The 23,456-nt window shown below is 37.3% G+C and overlaps 1 protein-coding gene across 2 annotated transcripts in view; it reads left to right on the forward strand.

Moving 5' to 3' along the window:
* LOC130654847 (ELKS/Rab6-interacting/CAST family member 1-like) overlaps positions 1 to 16,392 on the forward strand; it is a 76,881-nt gene extending 60,489 nt beyond the window's left edge. For both annotated transcript variants that reach the window (XM_057457490.1, XM_057457489.1), the window contains 3 exons: positions 12,709 to 12,795; positions 14,875 to 15,048; positions 15,118 to 16,392. In XM_057457490.1, the coding sequence (XP_057313473.1) occupies positions 12,709 to 12,795; positions 14,875 to 15,048; positions 15,118 to 15,210 (354 nt within the window). In that variant the 3' untranslated portion in view covers positions 15,211 to 16,392. The remainder of the gene's footprint in view (positions 1 to 12,708; positions 12,796 to 14,874; positions 15,049 to 15,117) is intronic.
* Positions 16,393 to 23,456: the final 7,064 nt, after the last annotated feature.

Here is a 23,456-nt window from a genome sequence, read left to right on the forward strand (position 1 = left end):
TTAATATTTTTCTAAAAAAATTATATCACTCAATTGAGAAAAATAAGAGCTTCCAAAATATCAACATATCAGGTTATGAAAATGTTATTTAGAGATGATATTTTTTACACTTGCCTTGAGTTATACTGTAAACATTAGCGCTTCTTCCTATATCCAAGAACATGATTTCAGGGTTCAGGGATCCGATGGATATCCGTATATTTTTGGAGTAAAAATGTATGGTTTAGAGCGGAAAACCCTCGGTTCTATGGAGATCCGATGGATATCCGGGGTTAAACTGTATGGTTTTAGGGTTAGAGCATAAAATCCCCTGCTTCTCATCTCTCTCTCCCCCTAACAATACCGATGAATACCAATAATTTACGGATCAATGCTGATACTGATGATGTGATCGATTGCGAGATCGAATATACACGCAGCATGTAGTTGTGTAGGAATATATTATAAGTAGCGGCGGCATACTGTACAGATTGAATTTTAAAAATTCATCCTTACCTTTCTGTCTACCTTTTCCCAGTAACTGGGCACGTTCTTGTTCATTGATATTATTAACGATGCGTCTAACTCGTTGGCGTATTTGCTCTTTTAGCACTATATCGCTGTTTTTTTGCATGATCAGGCTAAATTCATAGTCACCAATAACGTCGTTGGTGATTGCTTTCGAAATGAGATCAATGACAGAATTGAGCTTTGATTTAGCAAGCAGACTAATACTTTCATGTTTTTGTGATTTCGCTCTTAATCTTTTCGAAGCATTCAGTGGGCCAGCCTGACCGATCCCCATAGCTATTGAAAATACAATTTTAATTAGTAAGGATTATTTCTCTATCAGTATTAATCCTAAGATTAACGCAAAGCGGGCTGACATTGTTGATATTAAGCGCCACCATCCTCAGGCGAGCCACGTTATCATGAAGCATCCCACACATGTGGCTAACCATACGCCAGAGACAGTGACAGCAACACCCACCAAGCACGAAAAGCATAGTGTAATGGAGGCAGAGAAACACGATGACGATGGCTGTGTTGATTACAACCAGATAGGTGTTATTTTGTTTTACATCTGGCTTAGGTAAGTAAGAATGGAGTCTAGTGTGTTTGATCAACAAATTAGACTAAGTTGCAGACTGCGCTAGCTATTTACGACTGTTTGCCCTTACTCCTACCGATATAACCTACAACAAGAACAACGGCAGCTGCAATCGCATATACAAATGTTTAGCAACAACTTCAACAACTTTTGCGGCAACTCTGAAAAAGAAGGATACTACTGTGCCGATGATTCCAGGAAGGGCTGCACATGCTTTTCCTGCTAACTATTTTAAAAATTTTCCCAACCTTTCCAGCTGTTTTTGTATAAAGCCCTTCCCACCGGCACTTCCTGCCGCCACAGCACCAGCCCCTCCTCCACCTCCTGTTACTGCCAACACAATGGTAGATATAAGTAAACCAATAGCGGAAATAATACTCGCTATAGTATTTCCTTGTTCCTTGAATAAAATTTTAAGTTTTTCACCCAGCGATGTATCATCTCCCATGATTTTTATCAGAGTATTTGATATTGCAGTGAGCTGACCTTGAATTTTGGATGATAGTAAACCATGCTCTTTTTGTACGGCTTCATTTTCTTTCTGGATCTGTTCTAGTTCTTCCTTATCAGGCTTTGCTCTCTTCTCCTCAAGCCTCCTCACCTTATCCTCTGCCTTAGCAATTTCACTATTATAGAAGATCATCTTACTTTTTAATAATTTCAAATTACCCCTTATGGTTCCTAGTTCTCTTCTTTGACGCCTCGTAAACGGCTATTCACCAACAAAGGAAGTGTCTATGATGGTTTCAGTTTCATCAAAAACATTCTCGCTTATTGGAATCATTTCTATCTCATCCGTGTTCCTGACACGGATGTTATGCATATAATTTCTGAATTTTTGATGCCTTTGCTGGTGTAGTATACTCTGTGAACCCTAATAGCTCGCAGACGGTTTGCTCCTAACTTTGTTATTATCGCCCCAGAAGATCGCAACTCTACGTTCTTTTTTGTAATCTCTATACCAGCATAAAGAAGTTGATTCCTTCGTACCTCAAAATCATCATAATGTTTCACATTTGGCTGCCCTAGTGCCTCCTCGAGATAGTTATAGAGACAATCGATTTTCAACCTTTTGAGCTCTTCTCTCTGGCTTAGTGCGGTGCCCGGCATCTTTATTTCTTCCGGTGATGGCGTTGCAATGTCCTCAGGTCTATTAAAAGTTACAGTATCATCATCATCATTAATATCCCCCCTCACGAGTAAAACCGCCGTCATCTTCATAACCTGGACTATAAGCCATTTTATTTTAACAAAAAATTATCTAATAATAAACTAGCTATGAGTAACATATTTGGAAAAACACTCGATCCATACGCTGATACCAAAACAATGTTTGCCATGAAAGGCAAACGACAAACTGTGAGGGTGAGTCACATTCCATCGACAATCAATCAAAACAAGGACCTCTATGTGGATATTCCCAATATGAGGCAGAATGATGTGATATTTCCCGAAAGTCCTCGACTATTATTTGATCTGGAACTAACTGGCACCAATACAAAACGTACTATCGTAAAAATATCGCCAAGAGTCTTGTACAGAACCTGAAATTGTACTCAATGGTCATGAAATTCAAAGCATTAACGACTATAGAGTGTTCGCTGTCTATCGCGATCTCTTGCTATCGAAATTTAAACGTGAGAACACTCTGATCCAGGAAGGGGTTAATCCAAATGATGGTACAATCTGCGCCCTACAGGCAAAAGCTACTGATCATGCGGGTAATATTGAAGAAAAAGCGATTGTCGCAGCTTATGGTAATACCTTTTGTATACCCCTTGAAAAATTGTTTGAACTAGTCTATCAACTTTTATCTATTTGGCCTACACGACAGATTGCAATTCGTAATCCATTTTGCAAAATGTGCGGATGTTATCAAAGATGGAGGTACAGCAGCTTCAGGGTCTACTGCAGCCAAAGCAGCAGATGCTACCTATAAAATCACTAATATTGTACTGGAATATGATAAAGTAAATCACAAGGGCCTTGCAAGTGCTATGGCATCACGGTATAGTCGATTTGTTTTGCCTTTCGCAAGAGTCCTTTGCAGCAAGGTGATTACGATATAATAGAAGATACCAGTTATAATTTACAAATCGACACCCCAGCAAAAAGTTTGAAGGGAGTTTTACTGCTCTTTGTAGATCCAGCGAAAGTTAAAGATTACTGGTAATGAAGCAAAAGGTGTTGCTCACATCTTCAGGACACTATTGTGTCCCTTTAGGCAAAATAAAATTTGAATTTGATGATATTTCAAGTGTAGGTGCGGAAGAGATAGTCCTGCATTCAGAGAGTTTCGCTATGAAAAATGAAACCGAAAAAGTAAAAGACATTGTTAAACTTCATAAACAATTTAGTCATCCGCCACCGGAACGTTTAAAGAAGTTACTTCGGGATGCAGGTGTTGAGGATAAGAAGTTGCATACATTGATTGACCATATATCACAGAAATGGGAGACATGTTTCAAGTACAAAAAACTATCCCCAAGACCTGTGATGGATTTGCATATGTCCAATGACTTTAATGACTGTGTAGCAATAGACCTAAAAGAGTGGACAGATGGCAATACAAAAACATGGTTCTTACATTTAATTGATACTTTTACGAAGTATAGTGCTGCTACTGTCATACATAGCAAACGAAAAGAAGTGATTGTCACGAAGATATTTGAAATCTGGATAGGAACATTTGGCTGTGCAGGAAAGTTCATGGTTGACAATGGAGGGGAGTTCGATAACAGTAAATTCATTGATTTCTGTGAAAAATTTAACATTAAGGTTGTCACCACTGCTGCAGAGAGTCCATGGACTAACGGAATAGTTGAAAGGCATAATGCTATCATTGGAGAGACTGTTTGAAAAATTATGAATGATCAAAACTGTGAGTTAGAACTGGCTTTAAGTTGGGCAATTAGTGCAATGAACTCACTTGCGAATTACAATGGCTACAGTCCAAACAAATTACTTTTTGGCAAGAACCCCAATATACCATGCATATTGACAAATAAGCCACCTGCAATGGAAATTAAAACTGCCAGTCAAGTAGTAGCGGAATAATTAAATGGTATGCATGCAGCAAGACAGGCATATATCGAAAACGAGTCATCAGAGAAGATACGACGAGCTTTGAGACATCAAATTAGACCTTCTGGAAATGTGAAATACATGTATGGCGATAAAGTCTATTATCGGAGAAAAGACGACAAACATTGGCATGGTCCAGGTATAGTTATAGTAGGTTTTGAAAGTCAGCAAGTTTTGGTAAAACATGGAAGTCGATACATTCGTGTGCATCCATGTAATTTAATGCATGAGAAAGGCCAAGAGAGAATAGCTTCTGATGACACATCGAAACCTGAAACAAACACAGAACAGTTTATGAAACATCTTGTACTAGAAGATGATGATGTATACAGTGAAAATGATAAGGATGATGTAGATGCTGTTACACTAGAAGAGGACAATGTATACTTTAAAGATACTGAAAATACTATTGAAAAAGAAGAAATGAGGAGAAATGATGATGACTTTGATAGTATAAATCCTATTGATGAAGTAAGCAAATTAGAAAATGTGGAACACAATAAAGATGCAAGCGAACAGCAGAATGTCAATGCTAACAATAAAAATGATGATGCTGAAAATGATGTTGTTAAGTTAAAACCACAGATGAAAATACGCATTGCAGCAAATGAAAATTTGCAATTAAAAGAAGTTGAAGTAATTTCAAGAGCTGGAAAAGTTGGGAAGGCTCAGGGAATGTTTGCCATAAAGATGGCTTTACAGAATGTATTGATATGAAAAAGGAAATATCAAAAATAGAAGGAATAAATGAAGAAATGAGTCCATCAAATAGTGAAGAGATACTGTTAGTTGACAGCACAGAGACTGAATTAATTAAGCAAGCAAAAACGAATGAGCTGGAAAATTGGATCAAAAACAATGTTTATGAAGAGGTTCCAGTGTCTAAGCAATCATTGATATCGACAAAATGGGTGATTACCAAGAAATGTGACCAGTCTGGTTTGGTCAAATTTAAAGCAAGGTTAGTAGCAAGATTTGAAGATAAAGCAGATGTACAAACCGATTCTCCGACCTGCTGTAAAGAGTCATTTAGGATTATGTTTGCTATTATGTCTGTCATGAATTGGACATGCCATTCCATCGACATTAAAACAGCATTTCTTCAAGGGAAGCCTATTGACAGAGAATTATATATACGTCCACCCAAGGAAGCCTACAAAGAGGGAACAGTATGGAAATTAAAGACATATGTTTATGGATTAAACGGTGCTTCAAGGACTTGGTATCTTAAGGTTTATGAAGAACTTACCAAATTGAATGTTAAAGTGTGTAAATATGACCCCGGTTTGTTTTATTAGCACCACAATGGTAAACTAGCAGGTCTTATTTCTACCCATGTTGATGATTTTTGCTGGGGAGGGAGCGAATATTTTGAGAGAGAGGTTATTGAAGAGATAAGAAAAATCTTTCAAGTTTTTATAGAAAAATCAGTTGCGTTCAAATACCTTGGTATAAACCTCAGTTGTAAAGATAATGAAATAATGTTAGATCAGATATATGTTAATAGTATCCAAGAAATTTACCTACCTAAAAAGAGATTATTGTCCAAATCATTGCTTACAATTCCCATCAGCTGACAACAATCAAACAATATGTCTGGTCTTGTCTGAGTAGCTACCCAATTTAATTGACCGATTAATTAACCTACCTAAAAAGAGGTCAAAATCAGACGGTTTAAGTGATGAGGAAAAGACAAAGATGAGGCAATTATCTTCCTAAGTAACAAAGATAAGTTAATTACTATCCCCTTAGCTTGGCAGTCAAAAAGAGTTAGACGAGTTGTCAAAAGTACACTATCAGCAGAAACGTTAGCTCTTATAGAAGCTGCAGAATCGTCATACTGGTTGTCAAGTATTATTCGAGATGTTGTCTTTGATGGAGAAGGCGATGATATGTTATACAGATTGGAAGTCTTTGGTAGATGCTGCACATTCCAGTAAAGGTATTTTGGACAGAAGATTAAGAGTCGACATTGCCATCTTGAAAGAAATGATAGAAAAGAAAGAAATTTCAAAACTTAGTTGGATAACAACAAAAGACCAAATGGCAAAGAATGGAGCTTCGTCAAGTCGACTTTTGCAAGCAATTGCAGAGGCTCGGCTGTAAGCTGAGAAAGTGAAGAAGTTTGTAATTATGATTAAGTTGATTTACGGAAAATGAAAAAGACTAATAAAAATGAGAAGACACAGATTCCCACCAACATTCACTAATTGAGGAAAGAGAAGGGAGATTGTTGATATTAATAAGTTGTCTCCATAATATAGACTGTAAACAATAGTGAATAATCTTGGTGGGGCCTCAAGTGGTTGTGCAGTTGTGTTAATATCCAGGTGTGTTGTTGTGTTACGGATCAAGTTGTGTTGTGTTCCTGCTGGTTGTGTTTGTGATACCGCTGAGTAATCAAGTGAGACAATCAAAGTAAGTCATTATTGTTACTTAACAGGCATCTTAGACTTTCCCATAGCAGATAGACAGTTGGTTGACATCGACCTTGATAGTGAGCCAAATGTTATTAAAGGAATCGTCTATGGATATCCGTTCTATACCTTACATTCTTATAATTATTTACGTGATCCGGCTGAAGATGGTCCAGATGACGAGGATTGGGATGAAGATGATTGAGATCAAAGCCATAAAAAAAATTTACAACTTCTTCACATGCTCTGGAGGTAATTCGGCATTTTCAAGAATCAACATCAATTCCTCTGCGACGAAACTACACTCAGGCCCTTCTTTTAAATAATACAAAACCCGACTATTTGGTTCTGCTACAATACAATCCAGCCTATATGTTTTCTTGCTCCAAAATGCATCTGTTGCACATCTTTTTTGGTCTCCATGTTCTTCCCCCGGTAGAAGAAGATAGAGGTACAGACCATCTTCACGCAAAGATTTTTCCTCCGCGTATTCTTCACTTTTCGCAAGTGGTACATCCTCCAACTTCATGGCTTTTGATGGTTTTATGCCGATCATTACAGTCTTGGTGTTATTTAAATTCTTCACAGTGGCATACAGGTGTTTAACCCATGTACTACTAGTCTCCTCAGTGACCAACTCTTGTGCATCCTGGGGCTTGAAAAGTCTTTCCAAAAGCACTTTGTTACATGATTCTGCAAAGGCTGTAAAGGTATGGTGATATTTGGTAGTTGCACGCTTAATCTCCACCCCTTTACCCTCTAACAATTTTGTCACATCCGATTTAAATTCTGACCCATTATCATATTGAAAATTGTAGGGTACCTTAAAGGACCTGATCTATATATATCCTTGATCACGCTGCAGCTGCTTTTTTCGTTTTAAAAGGTCTCGCCACTTTTTATCTCGAGGCTACATCGATCCCTGTCAAAATATATTTGTATATGTATTTCCATACAACTTGTCATGAGCTATTTACAGTAGATCAAGCTGGTGCATTTCGTTCGGTTTTGTAATGGTAAAATGAGGATAATCAATCTTTTTTGGACCCTTAATATGCCGAAGCCATAGGAGCTGCCCAGACAACCAGTGTGTGACTTTCTTTTTGGATAGTCCATTTAACGGCTTTTCGTCCAACCCAAAGAAGTTCAGGGTTGTAATAAATACTGCTTAATTTTTCGGCCTCTTTTTCTGTAACGATGTTTTTTTTTTTACATGTTCTTTTATTTACATGTCAAAAATTGTATTTTTTCATTACAAATATTTATACGCAACCACCCCCAGAAGGGCTAAGGATCCAACAATGAACGTGATTTCGCCATCCTGTTGATGCTTGGATGGTACATAAATGTTGGATAGTTTTGGTTCCTTACAATATAGTACTCACGCATCCCTTCATCAAACTCTTTAATATCCTCCCCAGCCTGTCTTTTCAATTCTCTTTGTTTATTGTACCAATCAATTTTTGATTGTCTGTCACGTCACGTCACGCAAAATGGTACCCCAAGTAGCGAGACGTGCTGAAGGCGGTATGAAATTTTTCCACGAGCAACCGACTAGTATATCTAATTTTTGTTGAACTTTTTTTTCAACAGGCGGCTGCTCTGATGATTTGTTATCAGGCTGATGCTGTTGTATGTTGTTTGAAAAATTTATAATAGACGGTAAACCCTCCCATTATCGCAATAATACCAACCGCTGCCGTTCCTCCTAAAACTGCGGTAGAACTTGATGTACTTGGTGAACTACTTGATGAACTACTTGACGAAGTACTACTCTCTACTTGATCCTTGTTCTTATGCAAGTCCTCCTTGTTCTTTCTATTCCATTCGGCAAGTCTCTTCCCAGCAGCAACATGGCCCTCATTTTTCTTAGTAATAACTTGCTTTTGTTCTTGCTTGTTCTCACTCATTGATTTCTTCTCGATTTTGTTCGTTTTCATTTTTGTTTTGTTTTGACAAAACTTTAACATGATTCACAGTATGTGCAACAACAAGAAGAGGTGCTAGAAATTTACCGAATGCAGAGTACACGAGGATCCCTAAATCGGCTAATACTATCCTTAATAATTGGGTCTTCCTCACTATCTTCTTTTAAATTTTCAGCACTATCAAGTTGTACAACATTACCTACAACATTGGCGTACATGCTAATTTCATGAGACGATAGTGCCTTGGCCGTTTTTTCGCCCTTCTCATGGATTTCACGTTGAACATATTCAGCATATACCTTTTCGATCGCAACATCTGACGTCTTATCAATAAAACTTTCAGTACATTTCTTCGGTAATAGAGTGCCTTATCCTTCCGGATTGCATTTTTCAAAACTTGACGTTTATCGATAGGCTTTTCCTTATTTGTTGTCGCTTCTGCTGCAGGGGTATCGACAACATCAATTATATTTGCAAGCACGCTCATTTAGTTTATTAAATGTCGAAATTTTAGAAATAACATCAGTACAATTATATACGGTAGAATTATTGCAAAAAATAAACAAAATTCCATTTATTTGTCTAGTGTGCTGATCAAGCACATTGGATTAGTTTTTACCGCTTCACACTGATCATTCAGCCTTCTGAATCCACGACGGCATTCAGCTTTTGCCGTCGTGAATGACGTCGTGGTCGACCTCCACGACGGCAAAATTTTGCCGTAGTGGTTTATAGACTGCACAAAAATAAAAGTACTCTTTCCAACTTACTAATCTTGCTAGCTACTTATTTAGTTAGATCATACCACGCATCAGTCTTTTTCAGAAATATTTGAATCAAGTAACACGTGCGATGTAAAACGCACGTGCAAAGGATGTTACGCTTGCGATGTTGCGCATTCGTTGTGCGGTAGAAAAGTGGGGGATGTTTTAAATCCCCAAGCGCGATGATCGAGCGTCTACGTGTAGCGACTCTCTTAATCTTAACTTCCTTTTCTACACATATGAAATAGTATGCATGACTATACTGTCATTTTCATAATACAGAAAAGAATTTACCGCACGTGGGTTTCGTTTTTAAAATTGTTTGAATAACACTTGTAGCATAACAAAAAAATTCATTAAATTCGGACCTGCTATGGTTTCCAACTTATAATGTTTCATACATGCATCACGAGATGTTTTAAAAACATCAGCCAGCAGTAAAACGTCCATGGCGAGGTATACATCATGATAGTCACCGAGCGTCACTTGATCACCCTCTGGTGTGATACGATTCCAGACCTTATGAGCATGCTCATAATCTGTGGCGCTTATATTTTCCATGTTCAGTTTACTGTAAAATTTTTCCTTTAGAGGTAGCTCTGACTATTCAAAACGCTTACACCCATCCATATACTCATATGGGTACACGTCCTTACTCGCATGAGTTTAAGTATATCATCCTGCTGATAAAACTGACGAAGGTTTTTACACTGACCATCGGTCAGATTACTTGATAATTTATTCAGGCTTGATGCCATGAATCGAAAACTGTCGATAAATCAAAGCTCAATTTTTTTCAATACCTGCTCTCCGCTAGAATTAGTAACAACTGCTAGTTGAAACTGATATTTTTCACCTTATTTTCCGCAATACACCCTATGTCTTCAATGTTATATTTTTTTCCAAGCTCCCTAATGAACAAATGTGCATCGTTACCGCTCAGATTATGAAATATGATAGGGATGTGGTCAGGAATTCTATATTTCAAATTACAATTGTTATGGGCTGCTCTTCGGTAGAGACCTGTAAAATGGCAGTGATCTCTCACTTTTCGGTTTAATAGATCGTTGAATGGCTTCATGCAAATATGACATTCTGATGCCTCATTGTATTCTCTTTTTAACACCTCTGTGAGCTCCGTCATCGGCTGCTGTAGATACGTATCATATAGCTTCTTCACCTCATTTTCCAAGTGCCCTATAAATTTCTCCACGCAATCCTTGCCACGATATGTTGTCGGTGCATTTGATACGTCTCCGTAGGCAAATTTACTATATGTGCACCAACCCTATGGTACATGCTTCTTCATTTTTATGGTCTTGCTTTCTCTGCGATCTTCTTCCATTGGGATGAGTAAACTTTCAAAATCGGCATATATTGCAAACGGGATATTTCAACCATTTTTCGCTTTCCTTTGACATCCTCTTTTTAACCGCCTCATGATCTATACAATATTTATAATGCTTGTCCCTGGATTCTACACAATTAAAGGCTTGCAAGCAAGTTAGACAGAAATGCATTGCTTTTTCATTTTCAGAATTCTTGCTACCCAATACCCTTGAGAGACTTTTAATGCAGGTATAGTGCGTCTTTTCATCATCTGTAATCAACAGTAAATTTATTTGTTTTTCGCGTGTTGCATTGTAATCAGATTTCGCAAAATATTGATGCTGTTGCTTCCCGAGGTAAACTTTGATCGCAAGATTGAGGTTGTTATTTCAAATTTTATTATTTTTTTAATGTCAAGTGGAAATTCTAATCCATCCCAGTTGTATTGATCTGCATATTTTTGTAATTTAGTGATGCGCTCTAGGTGAATATCGATTTCTTCATGATGTAATGCTGCTATGACGGCCCACTTAAAACATTCTTCATCGTTGTTTTTTGGATTGATGATTGCCTTTTTATACTGATTCATTTAGGTAATTTGATATAGGATGAACCTCTGTGAGCTGCAATTTATGAACATCTACATCCAGGTGCATGAAGTGATCGATTTTAAATCCACTCTGTGGTAGCGCTGGATTTTCCACATGAATCCTTATTTGAGCAAACATCCAGCAGCTCGTTAACATCATTGCCTTGAAATACCTGCATGAGTCTGCTATTAAATGGCTTTTCAACTCTTGCGTATTGATCAATGTTCGCATACATATTGTATAAATCCTCCGCTCCTTTATCGAAATCTTCTGCATTAGGTTGGACAGCAAGCATGATCTTTTTTCCCCACATAATCCACATTGACGGTTGCACTTTGTCAGAACCCATATCTTCCACCTGTTCAATAATCAATTGCTCCACATGCGGTCAAATCAGTGCTAAATAGCTATCAACATCAGCTTTTTTAACACCGGCTATTCGAAAACTACGAAATGTTTTGTGGAGTGCATATTTATGTTCCTGATGAGTGAGGTCAGCTGGCTCTTCATATAGGTCGTCCTGAACGTCTTCGATGTGGTCCTCCTGCGCTTCCTGTTCGATCTCATCGTGAAAACTAAGTTGTTGTTTTATTTCATCCTTTATTTTCTTGTAATAATCGCCAACGATATCCCGCACATTCTTCAGTCGAGCGGTAAGGGCATTGGTAGTGGATGCTACCGGTGCTGATACAGTATTGTATATTCGCTGATTGCATTTCTAAAAAAACTCATTTTGTCCTTTTATTATATATTTTTTTTGATCAAAAAAATTTTTTAAGATGGACAAAAAATGAGACAAAAAATTTTGAATCAGGGGATTTCCCTGATTCAATTGGCGTATGATGACGTCACATTCTGTCGAAGATCGTTGAAGGTTTTCCGCATGCGCAGATGGGGGGAGAGAGAGAGAAGCGGGGGATTTTACGCTTTAACACCAACAACCATACACTTTAATTTTAAAACTATACGGATATCCATCGGATCTCCATAGAGTTGAGAGTTTTTCGCTTTAACCCCGAAATCATGTTCTTAGATATCGGAAGGAGTGCCGGGATAGTGAAAGGAGTGCTGGGACAGTGGGATATTAAAAGTTCGATTGAGGTGTCCCAGAACCTAAAAATTATAATCTCTACTATCAGTTCCGCAGAATCACTACAGGTGAGCCACGTGATCCCTTAACATCACCCACCACAGGTGAGCCATGTAAGCCCTAAGCACGAAAAGCACAGGGTAATAGAGGCGGAACAACATGAGAAATATAATTTCGTATTATACAAAGACTTGTGTTATCCTTTAGTAAACGCGAAACGCTAAAGTTATTAGAGTACAAATAAACCAGTTTTCTATAAGGAAAAGTATTTCGCAGCACTGGAAAAGGCGTGGTTTTCAAACAGGTTCGGCTTCTTGTTTATTTATGAGGAGGAAAAAGATTCAGAAACACTTTTATAACGTTTCTTAATTTTTTATAAAAGTATACTTTTCTCATTGCATCGCTGATTAATTTAGAACAATGTTCGAATGACCATGCTAAACAATGAAGAAAACAAAGAACATCTCATCATAAATGAGCTAAAAGATGCACCAGCCGAAAGGGTAAGTGTTGAATACCCCGCTGGACGGGCTGTAGAAATGTGTCTATAAAGGAATTTCCTAATTATCTCAGTGCTACATCCCTGAACAAAAATTAGTAAAAAGGAGCGGGGATTTTTAAAATTAATAACAACAAGCAATTGAGAAAGCTGTAAATAGATATGTAATATGTAGCTATAGATGTAAATAATACGCACTCCAAACTTGTCAATGTTCACAGCGACGTAGTAAGTAGTCCATTTCTACAAATATTGTGTCCAGCGTTGTAGTATTTTTTTCTATAGGTCTTCCGTATAAACGTCTTATTTCGTCAGTTTGCAGTCTCAACGCGTTATCTTCCCAATATTTTATTCTAAGGGACAACATCTCTAGTTCTATTGCTTCTCAACCTCGTCCCCAGGCCCATTTTTCTCTTTCTGACAATCTCGGACGGCGAGAAGAAATGACCCTGGGCCACACTGGTCAGTTCTGAGATCTGATTGGTTTCTCAAGTTTTCGTTAATTATGAAGATAAATTAATTTATGCCTAAAAAATTGAATAATAACAGAAAAACTATAATGGCGGCTAAGTTTATGTGCAGAAGGGACGCTGGAATGTTTGTTCTTCTGGACTGAATTTATTTTTGTGAAAAATAAAATATTTGGCATTGGTAAAATAGCTTAAGGTGCAAACAAAATTAAATAGCTTTTAGTTAGAGGCTGTTAAAGTAAGCTTCTGTTTTTTTTTTGCAGTGCATTTGAGGAGGTAGGTACTAGACTCTGAAGCTAGCTATGCTAGCTTTTGTGCACAGGGTGTAGTAAAAAACACAATGAAGGTTTCCTTGAAGACATGCTTAGCAGCTATCTAGCTAGCTTAAATACAACACAAGGTATATACAGGTATACATAACAAATCCTATTTCTCCCGAACATACCTTCTTTTACACTCTAATATTCTTTTGGTGAAGAACACATAAACAAAAAAATAAAATCATATGCTGTTGATTTGGTTGAAAAAACTGGATTAAGAATACGCTTAATTAAATCGGTTACAGATTAAATAACAATCGATTTTACAGATTAAATAACAATTTTCTCTGACTGCATGAAATGCAACATTCTATGATTTATGACTTTAATCTTCGCAACAAACATAAATTTATTGAAAAAGGTCAATTGGTTTGACCATAGTGGCCATTTAGTTGTCAATGAGTTTCCAGGGACCCGTTTCGTGAAAACCGAAACTGCAATATGATAAAAAAGGATGAAAAAGAAAGATATTGAGTTACCACTTGTTAGGCGGTTGTCTAGTTGAGCGATTGCTGTGCTTGCACAACTTTCGTAGCTCAAATGGCTTTAAATGTGCTAGGACTTCCTTCGCAGGACCTTTGTTGATAGCAGTACCAACATGAACTGAAGAGGCTATCTTGGGTAAATAATTTCAATAATAAAATAATAATAGGCATCTTCAGTAATTTTAATCACAAAACACTCTGAGATATCTGTGGCTTTGTAGCTAGCTAAAAGTACTTTAACTTTTAACTATAATATGAAATAAAGATATCTAAAAATCATAATTAAAAAAGTGTATAACAAGCTACCTTGGTTTGCACAACCATTGTAGCTACAAAAGTACGTCTTGAACCTTTGCTAGCTAGCTAGCATAGATGGCTGAAAACTTTAAAATAAATATATTTTTAAAATTTGTTCGTAGCCAAAAAAAGCGAAGGCAACACTGCAATCATGTTCTCTTGAAGCAAAAACTCAAAACACTTTAGGTAACTTGTTTCTGATTCAAAATAAAACTCTATCCTTGATTTCGATCCAAGATTGTTTTGCATAAATTATAGCAATACGGTATTCTCGGCGGTCCGCTTGCAATTCTTAACAAAATGACCAAAATTTGCATAAATTAAAAATCAGCACGAATCGTGCTGATTTTAACCAGCCTGGCCCAGGGTCATTTCTTCGTCTCGGATATCAAGAAAGCGAAAAATTGCCCTGGGAACGAGGTTGATTACTTCCAAAATTACTAAATAAAAATTACTTTGTCGAGGAAAAAAATTAATCACATTTTCTCTAATCCACCAATCGTATTTGCAGGTCTATGAAGCGATTCGCCATCTATCGAACAGTACCAGCAAATTGGAGTTTTATATAGAGGAATTGATGTCATTTTTGCGCGAGAAAAATGTGGAGTTATTAAAAGATATGCTTAATGTTCCTCGTAAGAAAGCACGCTCTATTGGAAAACTAAAAAATTCTTCGAAGGATGAAGTATGCATTAGTATTTTGTACTTTATTAAGATACGATTCTCGTGTTTATGCTATTACAAATTTATTTAGCTAATGAAAGAATTGCGATTTGTGGAGGAAGACAGCGTGCAACTAAAGAAATACGTAGAATCGCTACTAGATAAATTGGAGGGTCCAGCGTGATATTTACGTTAACCGCTTCAGAATTTTTGAGCCGTCTTTAATAGCGTTATTTCTTAAATTATTGCTATTTTAGTATTGTTTCTGCGAATTATTTTTTTTTAAACCTTTTATAAAAAAAGTTCTCTATTTTGTTCTCTTTAGAATACTAACATATTCAACGGTTTTTTCAAGCTATGCGCGAGCACCCATGTAATTTTTGTAAAAAAATGCATTATTTATTCATTTTAAAAACAAATAAGCATATTTACCGCCATTAAAGCTCTTCTAAAGTTTTAAAAAAATTCTTGTGTTTTTACAAGATTGTTTGTTTGTTACTTTTTGCTACAGCACTTCTTGTTTTGGAGAAGTGCTGAAACTTTCTTGAGCTTTGCAAATTTTGTCCAAATTCTGGAAAGTTTCTGTCAGCAAAGTCTTCGCATGTACAGTAGAAATTTTGTGTTCATCAGTGAGCTCTAAGTTGTATTTATATGCTTAGGTAATTTATCTAACTCTTAAATAACTTATTATTATCGTTTGTTGTTGCTGTTCGTTGTTTTTGTAATGGTTGTTTTTATGTCGTTTTGTTATGCTTCCATGGAAATTTCTTTTTAATGTATTTTGACCGTTAGTTTTAAAATTTGTATCAGAGTTATATATGAATAAATTTTGGCGTGAAGAAAATTGGAGGAAACAAAATTAACGGGATTTAATTTTGCGGATGAGAAAAGACAACACGGATTAAAAGATATGCCTTTGATTACGACCTTCATAAAAATAAAATTGTAAAAGAATTATTACAAAATTTTGCGCTGGTAGAAAGAATTATAAAAGATCCGAAGTTTGGGGGCCCGAGATCAGCAGTCTTTGCAGTTAGGAAGGTTTAAATTTGATTCCTAGTCGAGTTCGGAGCTAAAATAATTCTGAGTGTCTGAAAAGATGTAATACTTATTAATTTTAACTTAATATTATTTTTAGATTCCTATTCAGCCCTAGTCACTCCAGGGCCAACGCTTTTGGAGGCCCTTTAGGTATTAAGGTGGCAGTAACCCTTTTTTAGCTGTCCAAATAACTGGATTATTTACTCAGTGTTTTATATATATATATATAAATTTTCTTTACTATTACTCGAAATTATGGACCTTAACACGTATGAAAAGGATTTTTGACTTATTATCTAAATTGCTGAGTCAGCAGAAATGTTCAGTTTGTAATCTCTTTAATAATAGCCGTATTTTGTCTGTCTGTCTGCGATGGGCGAGTCCCGTGGCGGAAACACGAAATGCGATATATAAAGGACGGGCGACCCCGTGGAATTTTCCACGGGTTAACGGCTAGTCTATATTATAATGCCCGTATACGTCTGTCTGTCACGCAAAATGGTAGCTTAACTGTGACGGGCGAACCCGTGGATTTTCCACGGGCTAACGACTAGTAAACGCAAAATCGCCTTTTTGAGCTCCAACTATGTGCAACTTTTTATCAGCTTCTGTTTTTAAATGAAACTATAGTTTCACCAGGTTGAAAGGTTGTGCGGATGTTTTTTGTTTGCATTTTCCAAAAAATGCTTTTAGCCAGAGAGACGGATTTGGTTACCTCATTTTGTACAGAAGGTTGCTGATGCTATATTTGTTAAGTGCTTCACCGTGGTCGTAGAATCGTTTATTATCTGCTTAAATAAGAAGGAATGGGGCAGAATAACGCATTCAGATTACCTCGTAACTTACATATTTAAAACCTTAACAAGTAAGGAAGAGCAATACCTATGGATCTTGACAAAAAGCTACATTTTTTTCGGGGAAACCCATTATGGCTGAATTTTTTTGCGATAGTAGCCTTTATTCAGATAGCAACAGTGGACAAAAACTAACACAATTTTTTGGGGGAACTGTAAGTCAAATCACGTAACTTTTATGCTAGTGATAGCATCTTCAAATTTGTAGGAAATTTACTTCGTAAGTTATATGGTTAATTGTTTATGTGGTAGTAGCCTTTGCAACTTGGAGTAACATTAAACAAAAATTTAAGTAACCTGAGGAAAACTGTAGAAAAATGGCAATAAAAAGATTACGTTTGCTTCGCTTTTTATTCATTTACAATATATATAATTACATTTTCTTTACTTTTTTCCCAGTTGGTTTCTGTAAAAGATAATGGATACTTAATCGCGTGACTTCGACATGCGAAATTTCAAAACACATGTAAATAATTTTCAGTTGTAAAATAATAGTCTGGGGGCTGACTACTGGTGATTACACCCATTAGTTATAGAATTTTCAATACCCTGAATCTGCTACTCTAACAAGTAGTAAATCACTTTGTCAGCTGCGTCATCTATGGGGCTTTAAAGACTTATAGGCCTTTTAAATTGCCCAATTTTGCATTTTATGTACCCCATAACTTATATAGACGAAACTTTTGAATCATGTACTTATATATATAGAGAGTACAAAAATACGTCAGCATACCAGAAAATCCGAGGCTCTTACCCTGCTTACTCGTCCCCAAATAACCCAAAATTGCCACTTAGTTTCTCCATAAGTTATACGAATTAAATTCTTCAGTTATTCTTTGAGCTATAGAGGTCATAAAACCACAAAAGCTTACCAAAAACTCCGAGGCTCATGTCCAGCTTTAACCCGATCTTACTTTTTCCCCATTGGTTATACGAATAAAATTTTTCACAATGGTTTTCCGGGATGTAAAAAGCTTATGAAATTTATATCTTTACAATACTATGCTATACTATTCAGAATATATCAATACAAATCAATTCAGTTTAACATATGATCGTCAAAAATCATTATAAGCAGAACAAATTAGGTAAAATAATCTTTTTATGGTGATGTCAGTCGGAAACGTAGAAGACTCTTGATATCTGTTAGTGCAATGCTTCTGTGAATCGAAATCTGAAAAAAGAAAAATTACATAAAATATTACACTAACAAAACTTTTTATTTCATAGTCTTATGGCAGCTGAAAAGAATGAATTTCTTTATTTAAAGCTTAATCAATTTAAATAATATTGTGTGTAATCAAAGTTACCTCTTGCAATGTCTAGTCGTCATTGTCTTCTTCGTCATCGGTTGATTCATCTCCACTGGAACATGATGCGTAACCATCCTCTTCTTCGTCCATATCAATATCATTTTCTTCGTCTATATGTGGATTTTTGACAACATTAAGGATAACAAAGGGAATTAAATCAAGAATGAAAATTAATTCTAAAGTCAACTGCTACAAATCGAAAATTATTAATAAGTCTCATACGTTTTTCAGGCCTTAAGTGTGTTTAAATTCTATTACGTAGAAATCTTAACTTATAAAGGGTTTTATCATAGCTAAATAAACCAATACAAAAATAAATAATGCTTATTGCACCTTCAAATGTTTCTTCTACAATATCCAAAACGTTTGGAGTCTCTGCACCTTCAACCATAGTCATAGTCATTAGTCATAGACTATGTTCAAATCAGACCGCGTCTCGCCCCATATCCCTATTTTAAACAGCGTTTGAGGGTGAAAAAACACCAGTGACTACAAAGCCCAAACTCAATATTTGTGTTCTATACTAACTATGTAGAGATAGAGAAATGTATGTTCTGGCGCAACGCACACCGCACACACGCGCACGCACAGTCAAACACAACAAATTCCCTATCAGTTCTTATACAGTCATCATCATCCAACACAAGTCCCTATTATGCTGTGTTTATCCATGCACATCAAATAATGCAGCAAATGAGTAAAAAAAGTTCTAGCGCATATGAAGGTGAATTCCCCCGCACACGGCTGACAATCAACGCATGCGCAGTAACGCTCTGACAAACGTCCACCCTTCAAGGTTGAATTGTGTACGCAGAGAGAAGATGACTTGGTTTCACACCATTCCAAGACGCAGGACATGTGCAACAAGGCTGTTGAGGATATGCCCTGGGCGCTCATGCATGTACCAGATCAATTCAAAACTCAGGACATGTGCAACAAGGCTGTCGGAGAGATGCCCGACATGCTAGGGTATGTACTATACCGGTTCAGGACACAGGACATGGGCAACGAGACTTTCCTAAAGGACCATGAGATGTTCTGGTTTATTCCGGATCAATTTAAGACGCAGGACATGTGCAACAAGGCCGTTGAATATCATGCCTGTTTGCTAAGGCTTGTGCCAAGCAAGTTCAAAACGAGAGATAGAGAAATGTTCGTTCTGGCGCAGCGCACGCACATCAAAGGGAAATTCCCTATAATGCCAATAACCAACACAAAATAATATGAAATGATATATAATAGTATAGTACTTATAATATGTATAATAGTACTTATATTATACATAATATGAGTAAAGGGAAATTCCCCTAAATATTAATCCTAACACGTAATAATAGTAATATATGCTTACATCAACAAAATAGAAATATATGACGTCATCAACGCATGCGCAAAGACATATATATTATATATGCTGACATCAACAAAATTAGAATTGAGTAAGGGAAATTCCAAAATTGCCAGTTACCAGAGTTATATCAAATAAATATGACCAAGGAATATTGCGAAGAATGCGGATTTGCTCTCGATCAATATGACAGATGCGATAAGTGTGGACGGAGGTTAATTATATGTGGAAAAAATTTGTGTTGGCAACATTACATGATGTACATCACCTACAACGGTGGGTGGTGTATTTGTAAAATTCCTTAGTTGGAGTTCAATTTCCATAAATAAATGTTTAAATTTTATGGAAATGATATTGAAACAACGGCTTTTTATAGCAACCTAGCTGCATTTAACATCTTTGATATAAAGATCGAAAACATTGTACTTAGCGATCCAATACAAGCCAATAAAGGCAAGGATGCTAGATTTGTGATAGGTTACAAAAATGATAATAGAATTACCGCCCTACTAATCAGAACACCAGGGGGAGGGGGGCTATATAGCAATGGAGCATCTCGTTATGATGATAGTTCCTCACTTACAATGTCATTTAACTTACGGAAGCATCCAGAATGGCTTCAGAAATACAAAAGCATATTGACATGAATTGAGAAATATATATGGTAGTGAATTCACTACCCCACCAGTTGAAAAAGGTTATGTTAGTACCAAAGTAAAGAAATGGAATAGGGAGATTAATACTGATTTTCATGATTAACCAGTACCACTTAAGCAGCCCTGCGACTGCATCTGCATTTTAAAGTTATCAAGTATCTATCGGCAAGAGAATAAGAACTATATGCAGGTTATGCTCGAGGAGTGTAAGTATAAACCAGTTCAACAATCCAGGACACGACACCTTGATTCAGATGACGAGGAACCATTTGTTGTAGTGTAATAAACATAAACGATTTGAAAAAAGAGGCCAGGAAACTCGGTATACGTGGATACTCTACTCTCAAGAGGGCCGACCTACTCGAAGTGATCCGAAAAGTCAAGTATAAGGACGCTTCGACACAAACCATTGGACCTCATTGCAAACCATGTTTAGATATTGCGGGTATGAAGATTCTAGAGCAGTATATCAAAGGCTTGGAAGCGAAACAAAAGAGAACCATTATATATGAAGGTGACCTAATGATTGATGCAACTACTGGTGAAGTACTTGGTACCATCTAATGTATTGTTAATATACATTAGATTATGAATACGCTGATGGTTCGTCTAGATACCGCTTACATGTTGAACAGATTGAAGTTTTTTCATAAGCTCTTGTTTGCCCTCCTCGCGATCCTTCTCGACTAGCTGTTGTTTCTCTCGTTCATTAAGCGACTCTACGATTTTTCTGGTTCTCTGACGTGTTTGCTCTTTGAGCAGCATATAGCGTTGCTTTTCCTGCATAATTAAGCTAAATTTATAATCACTAATAACCCCATTTTCCACAGCGAGTTGAGTTTGGTCTCCGCCAGCAACCTTATACACTCGTGCTTCTTGCTTTTAACATCTAACCTCTTACCAGCATTTTTCAGACCTGCTTGACCTAATCCCATAGCTAAGGTGATGCCTCCCATGGCTACGGCCAATGGTACACCAATTCCGGATAGCATGCTACCAATGCCAACACCTGATGTGATAACACTTACGGCCAGCAGACCATGATCGGTGTATCTAACTCACGTACCATGCATTTTGAACTTTTTGGCGAGTTTGTCCCGCTCTTTAATCTCATTACGTAGATATTGTTCCACCTCCTCTATTTTTTTGAGTCTATACACTTGACTTTCGTTATTCTCTTGCTCAGGCGCACTTGGTGGTAAGCTAGGGTAAAGCTTGTAATGTCATTCATTTATTGTATCAGAATATGCATGGTAATTCCTACGAATGAAACATTTTTATCTTGGTGATACTCATCCGTCAGCATAAACTCGAGATGATCCGTGGATCCTTTCAAGGGGATATATACAGGACTGTCAAAGGTCCAGGTCAGCATATCTCCCCAGGTGTTATCTTTTGTTGGTAGCACCGCGAGAGTTTTCGATTTTTTCCCATTCAGGAAGCAATGATATTCATCTAGTTGGTGACAAAATAGTCTCATTCGTTGGTAAACATCAGTCTTGTAAAAGCTGTCGTGATCTCCTTCAGTGAACATTGACTTGGTATCAAAATTATATCCAATAAGATCCGTTAATGTTTTATCAACTATCGCAACATATCCCTTACTTATTCTGACTTTACATACTCCGTTCCTGAGTACGAAAAGTATGATCCTTCCTCCCGCATACTCCTTGACTATGACAGCGAGATCTTCTATTCTATATACACCTTTCTCGATCGTGATGAGGGTTTCAAAATCCCTGACGCTAAAGTCCCCATCTTTGGTCGACCCAGGCGTCGCTTTGTAAATCTTGATATCGTTCTTTTTTTCGAAAAGATTCAGCCACGTAGGTCGAATACTGATCGACTTCAGGGCAATCCTCGTTCCCTGCCCCAGATATTCGTCAAAGGTTATTGGCTTTGATATGTCGGTTATATATAACTGTCTCATGTTTCTTTAAAGAAACAATGAATATACACCAATACAATCCGAGAGCCAAGACAAGGTCCAACAGAGGCGAGTGGGCTCTTGGCATAACTAACTTGGAGCATCAAGACCTCTACGTGAGTACGACTCAGCCCATTCCCATTGCATTCCCACAGTTTACCAAGTATCCTATCAAAGTTCCTACTAACCTGTTGAATGATCCCGTGAGTGTAAATTGGGAAGGAAAAGCCTTGAAATATTGGAACATCCAAGTAAATTTTGCTTGTCATTGCGCGACAACGGCGTTGGGGATCTCTGCCAAACACATGAGTGGCTCCGTACCCCTCGTTAACTCGATCTTAAAATTTCACGTGTACTACCACATGAGACGTATTTTAGCGAGAATGAAGGTACCTATGCCATACGAAGGAGGCTTTTCTCAGTACGAGAATCCTTAGTCCACCTCGGGGTATGCTCGAGTATGGTGCAGATCCTAATAGTCCCTACAAGTTTAAGGCTGTCATGTCGTCGTTAACAAACGGTAGATGGTGGCCGCAGGTTGATGGGGATTGGGCCAAATTCATCATACCAAACTCCCAAGGTCTGACATCGGAGGGCCTGACAAAATTGAGTGAAAGTATACGCGTCTATGTTGTCTTATTGCTAGGATCTCAAGCGAGTGTCAAGGCATCCTTACTCGGTTCTGGTGCGGACAACTATACAGCAAGGCAAATCTTATTGCAAAAATTCGAGGCCATGATTCAACGTGACGAGAACGTAGGTAAAGACATCAACGAGTTTCAAAAGGTGTTACAGTACGCACGAACTCCAGTCAATTTCGCCGTCATGCACAGAGTCTGCATGATTCCTTCAAACATGGATCTTTGCATTGGAAAGATTGTGGGGTATAACAACAACGTTATAATAGCGCCCTCTGATGTAGGCATAGGTGTGGAGCTAGATCTGAATACCATGGCTGTCAAGCATGAGGCATCCTTCACCACACCTCTTAGGCAACATATCAAGAAAACCACGCCTGATACCAAGGAAGCTCCTGTTCACGAGGATACCAAAGCCACCCTGGTTACGGTCGAAGTAGGACTAATACTCGCTATCATCTGGATGAAGAAATAGGTCTAGTATGTTTTTTCAAAATACTAGACTCTCAGTGCGATTTACCCTTACTCCACCTGTTACCTATATACGCAACAACCACAGCACCTGCGATGGCCAAATACAGATGTCTCGCAACAAACTCTACAACCTTGGCAGCTACCCGGAAGGTACTTCAGGAATTTTCCCAATCTCTCCA

This window comes from Hydractinia symbiolongicarpus, chromosome 8, assembly GCF_029227915.1.
Source record: "Hydractinia symbiolongicarpus strain clone_291-10 chromosome 8, HSymV2.1, whole genome shotgun sequence".
NCBI classification, from domain to species: domain Eukaryota; kingdom Metazoa; phylum Cnidaria; class Hydrozoa; order Anthoathecata; family Hydractiniidae; genus Hydractinia; species Hydractinia symbiolongicarpus.